The sequence below is a fragment of the Brassica oleracea genome, chromosome C3 (assembly GCF_000695525.1).
Source record: "Brassica oleracea var. oleracea cultivar TO1000 chromosome C3, BOL, whole genome shotgun sequence".
Lineage (NCBI taxonomy): Eukaryota > Viridiplantae > Streptophyta > Magnoliopsida > Brassicales > Brassicaceae > Brassica > Brassica oleracea.
Genome location: NC_027750.1, coordinates 56,148,852 through 56,157,091, shown reverse-complemented (window position 1 = coordinate 56,157,091; position 8,240 = coordinate 56,148,852). Strand labels below are relative to the sequence as shown.

General features: G+C 35.5%; 2 protein-coding genes and 1 pseudogene across 2 annotated transcripts in view; 1 reads left to right on the top strand and 2 right to left on the bottom strand.

The window, feature by feature from the left end:
* Positions 1 to 609: 609 nt before the first annotated feature.
* Positions 610 to 1,880, bottom strand: LOC106333368 (pollen-specific protein-like At4g18596). The gene is made up of 2 exons (XM_013771823.1): positions 1,637 to 1,880; positions 610 to 1,096 (listed from the first exon to the last, which is right to left on the bottom strand). The coding sequence occupies exons 1-2, from the start codon at positions 1,803 to 1,805 to the stop codon at positions 750 to 752; spliced, it is 516 nt and encodes a 171-aa protein (XP_013627277.1). The 5' UTR covers positions 1,806 to 1,880; the 3' UTR covers positions 610 to 749.
* A 350-nt stretch (positions 1,881 to 2,230) lies between these two features.
* LOC106331000 lies at positions 2,231 to 5,503 on the bottom strand (annotated as a pseudogene).
* A 2,553-nt stretch (positions 5,504 to 8,056) lies between these two features.
* The window catches only part of LOC106330999 (probable glycosyltransferase At3g07620), a 3,480-nt gene continuing 3,296 nt past the window's right edge, over positions 8,057 to 8,240 (top strand). The window contains exon 1 of the mRNA XM_013769370.1: positions 8,057 to 8,086. Coding sequence (XP_013624824.1) covers positions 8,057 to 8,086 — 30 coding nt within the window. The remainder of the gene's footprint in view (positions 8,087 to 8,240) is intronic.

The following is an 8,240-nucleotide window of genomic DNA, read 5'->3' as shown; positions in this document are numbered from 1 at the left end:
AAAGAGGGATGGCCGATCCAGAAAACAAGTAATCAAAACCGTTGATTAGGAAGAGCATTTTTAGTTTATTTTCTTATTACCGTATGATAAGTAAAACGGATAGTTTTATAGTTAAAATAATATTTTTAGACATTTTAGTTATATTACCTTCAGAACATCAAGTTTGAAATCTTGAAATATCTTTAACCAAGGGTATGCCTATTGAAATACTTCATTTTTTAAAAAATAAAATTTTCTGAAGTTTTATGAAACTGAAACTGTTAAAAAATATTGGCAGTCTAACATGCCATATGGGAGATTATATGGACTGGTTTTGTTATCAACTGACACAAATATGAATGGTATTTGACTATACAAATTTATTTAATAGTTTTGTAGGAAAAATGTTAAATAAAACTGTATTTCAGTGTTTTGAATTTATTGTAACAGTTGATTGCCTCCATTATCTTATGAAAATTGAATTTATTATGAAAATTGAATTTATTTTGTACGTTTATTAGCTTAACGCAATGTATAACATTCTTCCGGCCCTGGAATGAGCAAATCTACATGAATTCTAAAAGAGACAAGATCTGCATCATTTCTGTATATAATGACGTTGATTTAATCTGCTCGAAAAATTATAATAAATTATTTGAATTACCCCCTTTTTTTGTATTTTATCAAATTACACTTTTATATATAAGAAAACAAACAATAGATGATGGCAGTTATAATAACGATTTATGAGATAGAGGTTGTCATCATATTTAGAAGGTGACGTCAGGAACGATCCCGAGCTCCTTAAAAGCGGCGGGACATTCAGCTGACGGCGTCTTAACCATGAAACCGAGAGGGTTAACGATACGTGTCTCATGAGAGACGATACCGTCATTTGCCGTCAGGCTAACCTTAGCGGCGTTGCGTAAGTAAGCATCTTGGCTGACGTCACTGCAAGCACTGTCAGGTGATTGGAGGAGAACGAGCTCGCAGACTTCTTCCTCGTGGTCACCGGTCACTTCCATCGTGTAGCTGCCTGATTTGTCAGTCACGGCTTCCTTTGTCAACGCCACGGTTCCGTTTGTTCTGCTCCTGCACTCTAGCTTCACTTTTGCTCCTTCACCCACCAAATCAAAAACGAAAGAAAAATTACAATTGGAATAGGAAGAAAAGGACACATATTCTTGTTACTAATTATTAATAGTTTTATTATTATCAAAGAGTATCTACACTGAAGTCCAGCTAATCTTCAAGAAGACATTATCAGCACTTTTTCGAGCCTCAAATTTGTAATGAAATCTTCGGCCTTAGAAACATCAATTTTTTTAGCAGAAAATTGTATCCATGACTAACGAGTTTATACATTGCCCCAAAGCAACCTTTAAACTAAATCTAATATATTTTACTATTTTTTCCTTAAAATAAAAATAAAATTTACTCATGCATCTACGATGACATTCATCTATTTTTTACTATAAATATAGAATAATTTTAGAGGAAAAAATAAAAGTGGACTGAAGTGAATATGTTTCTAGATAATATTTATAGGCAAATATATACATGAGTTGGAAACATTACCACTAAGCTTTACTATTTGGCTATTGTTATTACTTTTTAGATTTTCGACTAATACTATAAGCATGTGTAATGTGCATACCTTCAAGGAATTTGCTGAGACGGGTAACGAACTGGACACGGCATGTGTCACAGTAAACCGATCCCTGAATTTTGAAACTGTCAAAATCATCGGCGTCGGCCATAGCCTTGCCGGCTAGAGACGACAGGCACAAGGCGGAGACAAAGAAGAAGATGGCCTTGGTCGCCATTTGATTGAATATGTTACAAGATTTGTCTTTCTTCTCCTTTTGAAACGTTTTCTTTGTTGAGATTAGAGAAGAGGACAACTTATTCACAAGCGCCACAAAGTTCGGTTTTATACAATTAAAAACTCATTTGTTATTTTTAGCTAAATTTGTAAAAAACCATTTATTTGGTAAATTAACAAAAAAATTTCTTTAATAAAAGTGAGTTTGTTAATTCTTTTTAATTATAGCCTTTAGTTTCCAAATGCGTGTTTCTTTGGACTGGACTTCCGGTCTTTTCTCCCCTTGGTTCTTCCCCTAAAATTAGAAATAAACAAAAATGATAATATGTTCACTATCTTAGGATTTAAAATACTTTAAATTATTAAGCTAATGAACTTTTATTAGATTTATAACTAAAAAACTAACAAATGAGAATGTCATGTTCACTATAGTTTAATCGGCTCTTTATGGAGCTGGAAAGCCGGATTAACCCACGCTCCACAGCTGCATTGCATCCCAGCCCAGTTGAAATAACCTAACCGGGCGTTACATCCCAAACAAAGAAGTTTCTCTTCAACAAACCCATCATGAACTGCAAAAATGCAAACAGCATGTTAAGATCAATTATAAAGATTCTTGTTGAGATTAAAAAAAACATGTTTTTAAAGATTATCTCACTAGTTTGCATCCATTTCATAAGCTGGACAAAGATGGAAGAGCACTTAACTCGTTCAGCAGAGTTTCTATTGGGTTTGTGATTTAGCTCGATAGGAACTGCTGAAGGTTTACATCCTAGTAGGCCGGCTTCAGAATCCCAAGCGCATATTTGCACTGTGAAAGACAAAACCTACCAGGACCACGACATACCTCGATTCCTAAGAAGTACTTCAGATTTCCAAGGTCCTTCATATGGAAACAATCATTGAGATGAGTTTTGAAACGATCAATCACCCGCAGATTATTTCCAGCGAGAATGAAGTCATCCACATAGACAAGAATGTGTAAGATCGTTGCTCCCTTTCTGTATGAATATGAAAACAATGAGTAATCTTCCTTACTTTGTGTGAACCCGAACTGGCGAAGTGCTGCAGACAGTTTAGCGAACCAGCAACGAGGTGAATGTTTCAAACCATAAAGCGATTTCCGAAGACGACGTACCTTAGTTGGATCTGAAGACTTAAAGCCTGGAGGAAGTTTCATATAAACCTCTTCCTCAAGATTGCCATGCAAAAGTGCATTATGGACATCCATTGGATGAACCTCCCAATCTTTTGCAGCTGCTATACTTAGTAGATACCGAACTGTTGTTATTTTCGCCACTGGAGCAAATGTCTCATTAAAATCAGTACCCTCTTTTTGCCGATTTCCACATACCACCAATCGAGCCTTGTAGCGTTCCAGTGTACCGTCAGCGTTCCATTTCAATTTGTCCACCCATTTGCAATTTATAGATCGCTTGCCTGGAGGTAGATCAGTAATATCCCATGTATGATTTTCCTCGGGAGCCTCAATCTCTTTCTGCATTGCTTCACACCATTCCTTAATACGAGCAGCATCTTTGAAATGCTTCGGTTCCGTACTGTCGAGCACCGCAGCCATGAAAGCGATGTAATTTCCTGAAAAACTAGAGTCAGTTAAACACTCGGCAATGGGATAGAGGTTCTTACCAGAAACCGTAGACGAGGAATTTGATAGAGAGAAACCAGGTGTGAGAGCGTGAGAAGATGAGGAGTGTACATGAGAAGTAACATAATCTTTCAACAGAACTGATGGCTTCTTAGGCCGATGTCCACAACCCAAAAGTTCTTGTGCAGGAGCTGTATCTGAAGTAGATTCAAGGTATTCATCATCAGCAGATATGTCAGGAGCTGAAACCATGGCGGTTCAACTGAAATTGGTGATGGATCAGCAGAAGGAGTGTCGGGGAATGTCTCAGTCAAAACAGTAGGCGTAAAAGGAGTCTGTACAGGTACAAACCAGTCAGCGTCGACTATCTCCAGAGAAGGTGTCTGCTTCTGTTGGGTGGCGTGCTTCATGTCCATGTAAGGAAACACATCTTCCTGAAACTGGACATCGCGGCTGACGAAGAACTTTCCAGTCTCGATATCATATAGACGCCAACCATATGGATAGCCTACAAATACACATCTCTTGCTGCAAGTTCCAAACTTGTCTTTGTCGCGAGATCGAACATGAGCGTAACACAAACAGCCAAACGTACAAAGCATCTCGTACTTTGGCCAAGATCCAAAGAGTAGCTCGTATGGAGTCTTTCCTTGCAGAACAGAGGACGGCGTGCGATTGATCAGATGTGTGGCAGTCATAATACTCTCTCCCCAGAATTTAATTGGCATGTTACTCTTAAACAAACAGGCACGAGCGACGTTGAGAATGTGCCGATGTTTACGCTCGACTCTACCGTTTTGGTGGGGAGTGTCAACACAAGACGTCTGATGCAGGATCCCGTTTTCTTGAAAGAAAGACGTGAGACACATAAATTCAGTCCCATTGTCACTTCTAAAAGCTTTAACCAGTTTTCCAAACTAGCGATCAGACATGGCACAAAAGTTACGAATCAAGTTTGAGACTTCAGACTTAGCTGTCTTGAGATAAGTCCACACCGTCCTAGAATAATCATCGACCAAGGTCAGAAAATAGATTGCACCACAAGTAGAAGGAGTTCTGTATGGACCCCATACATCCGCATGAACAAGAGAAAAGCAATCCAAAGCTTTATTATTACTATCATTAAAAATCTCTCGTGTTTGTTTAGCACGAAAACAAATATCACAACTCTTGATCTCTCCCAAAGCACTAGAGGATTGATCACATTCCGGTAAAGAAAGCAAAACACTAGCAGATGGGTGTCCTAATCTACGATGCCACAAGACTCCAGACGACTTGACCACTTTCGAGATCTTGTGCGCACGAGCAGCGAAGACACCCGTAAAATAGTACACTCCCTCACGCTCTTCACCCGCTCCAATCAAAGTCCTCGAAAAACGATCCTGCAAGAAGCATAAAGTGTCAGTAAAGATGGCTACACAGCCTGTCTGCTTCAACAACTTAGCAACAGAGATCAGAGTACAATCAAAATCGGGTACAAACAAAACATCATCGAGCAAATAGTTAGAGCCAAGTGGTAAAACACCACGTTTTGTTGCTCGAGAGCTATTCCCGTTAGGGAATTTGACAGGAGACGAGGAAATGTCCACCACATTTATCAGCAGAGACAAGTCTCCCGTCATATGTTTTACCCGACAACTTTTCTGAAGAGGTGTGTGGTCGCTGTGCCTGGAGGAGTTGAATCAACTGCGAAATTTGATCGTTGTTAGCGTCAGTGGATCCAACACGTGCACTGATACCATAAAATCTTGTATATTTCCTTACTACATTACGGAAAAAGTATATATACAACATAGTTTTCTATTTTGATAGGAGTGACGAACAAGTAACGTATCTACAAAATACTATTGACATATATCACAAACCCAATAGTTTCCGCTTCTCTTCTTCCAAGCAAAGCATTCTTAGCCTTTCCCTGGTTTATGAGGGACTATGTCATCCTCAATAGCGACTATTCTTCTGCATTTCCTGCATCGATACATGACTTGAGGCTCCGGGAGAGACTCTTGTGAAGAAGAATTGGTCTCTGCCTCCTCCACTTGCAACTCAATCACAGCCTTGCTGCTCTCTACCTCCATGTGAAACTCAGTCATAGCTTGAATTGGATTGGGCCGTGGGCTTCGTTTTGTTTTGTATTTGTATGGATATTCTTTTTCTTTTTTGAAAATTATGATGTAGATATAGGCTACCGTAGTTTTCGTCGGTGCTAATCTTTCACTCGACTTCCCTAATCTCTGTGTTAATCATATGATTATTTTGGGGATTTATCTTTTCGGTTATACTATTCTCTTTCGTTGCTGTTAGGGTTTTAGGACTGTGGTTCTTTCGAGGTATAATAACGGAAGCTAGGGTTTCCATTGTTTGCTTGCGGAGAAAGTTTCCTGCAAAGTTCTCCAACAATCTCTTGTTAGTGTTGATTGAGGTGATGATTGTTTTCCTAGTTTCTAGATTTTGGATTTTGGTTTTTGGCTTTTAGTTTTTGGTTTTTAGATTTTAGATTTTGGTTTTTGGTTTTTGATTTTGCACTAGATTTTAGTTTTTTGAAAAACATGAATGGTGATTTTAAATTTTGGTTTTTAGTTTTTAGTTTTTGGTTTTTGGTTTTTGTTTTTAAAATAATAAATAAAAATATTCTCGATAATAAAATATTTATTCTGAAAATAATAAAATATAGAATATCATTACCAAAACATAAAAACTTATTTTAAATAAAAACAAACATGAAATAATGTAATTCTATGTTTAAACATAAATATAAAAATTTAATTCTAAGTTTAAACATAAGTTATATATATATATATATGTACTTTATATTATAAACTTGTGTAGACATATTTTTTAATAAAAATTGCCATAACTATAATTTATATATGTATTGAATAATAGGTAACTACAAAAATTTAATTCTATGTGTAGAATTTAATTATATATGCTTTATGTAAAATTTATAATAAAACAACAGTGGACAAATAATATTTATAAATTTATATTAAAAATGTAACGAAAAATTAACAACTATATCTAAAATTGTGGTAAATATAAGTACACATATGGTGTATTACATAATAATAAATATTATTTTTCATAAACTAAAAATTAATTATATTTTTAAAACAATAGAAAAAGAATAACTTTATTAAAATATTTTATGTATTTTTTTAAAAATACAAAACTAATTAAAGTGTAGAAAAATTATTATACTTATGATTAACAACTTTAACTACTCTGCTTTAAAATTTTATGGTACAAAATATTTATTAAACAATAATAAATTAACTTACCTTAATAGAATTTTAACTGCTTCGATAAGTAGTGAAGATAATTAACTCCAACTGCTTAGAAATGTAATGTTGTTTCACGTTTGTTTTGTGTGGTGTTATAGAGTGGCAAGTGTAGGTTTTATATTCTACGTTATTTATTTAAATTTAATAATATTTTTCAAAAATAAAAAATACATTTTGGTTCTTGATCGTGGCAAAATGTAAGGAGAAACAAAAAAAAAAAAAGATTTTGGCTTTTACGTAGAAAAGAGTAAAAGGAATCAAAAACTAGTTTCCCTCAAAAAATAGAAAATCTACTTTACTAAAAGGCAAATCTCCAAAATAGCACTTTTCTAAGTTTATATCACAAAAATAGTACTCAAAAACTAAAATGACCAAAATAACACCTTTCTAAGTTTATCCTTTGAAAATTTTAATTTTTTTATTTTTCAAAATTTGAAATCTTATCCCCAAAACCTCATTTCTCAACTCTAAACCCTAAACCTTAAACTCTAAACACTAAACCCTAAACACTAAACCCTAAACACTAAACCCTAAATCCTAAACCCTAAATCCTAAACCCTAAACTCTAAACCCTAAACTCTAAACTCTAAACCCTAAACCCTAAACCCTAAATCCTAAACCCCACCCTTTAACTATAAACCTTAGGTTTGTGACTTTTGATAAAACATTAAGTGCTATTTTTGTGACTTTTGACCTTGAGTGCTAGTTTGGGAACAAAAACTTGATTTAGTGTTATTTTTGTCTTTTTCTCTTACTAAAATCATGATTGGGAGGAAAATGGATTTTGAAAAATCAAAAACCAAAAACTAGTTTAAAATCTCCAAACAATCAACCTCTGAACTTTTTCTTAGGGTTTCTTAGTTATAAGGGATGATAAACGTTCTTGCAATTGCTTGTGAAGAATCTAACAACTGTGCCTTTCTTGATTGCTCCTCAGGTACATGGCAACATTCGAACCAGTTTCTTCTTCGACTTCATTCCACTCCATAGAATCTCGGACGAGTAAAGTCAAAAGTAAGCTCACTTGTCGCCACTTCTACAATTATGTAATCGTGTTTTGGTTCTTCCGAGTTTTTGATCCAGATTGTGCATCTTGATTGATCCCTTGCAGGGATTCCTTTACCATATTTGATCCGATCTCGTAGGAAACTACCCGTTTACGACAGCTATTCACTTTATGACGATTACACTGGATATTTATCTAACAAGGGTACTACCTACCAACGCAACTCTTATGATTATGACCTTAAAACATGTTCATACCCTCTTATTATATAGCTTTCTTACAGTTGGATTAAAGTCTGATGAAGGGGATGATGAAACCTCCTCTTTGGAGAAAGGCAATGAGAGCAATGCAATGTTATGTGGAACTGGCACTACAAGAAAACAGCGGTATTCTGACGGACATTCCGACGGAAAATGAAATCTTCGGAATATCCCGAGGAAATTCCGAGGAAACACAAAATTGGGTTTCCTCGGAATTTCCGCGGAATATACCGACGGAATTCCGAGGAAATATCAATCCGTCGGAATATTCCGAGGAAAT

Bases quoted from the DNA above. Each gene is read 5' to 3' on its own strand.
- LOC106333368 (XM_013771823.1), bottom strand. From the start codon at position 1,805: ATGGCGACCAAGGCCATCTTCTTCTTTGTCTCCGCCTTGTGCCTGTCG. The intron at 1,097-1,636 runs GTATGCACATTA...TGGTGGGTGAAG, and splicing joins TCTCAGCAAATTCCTTGAAG to GAGCAAAAGTGAAGCTAGAG.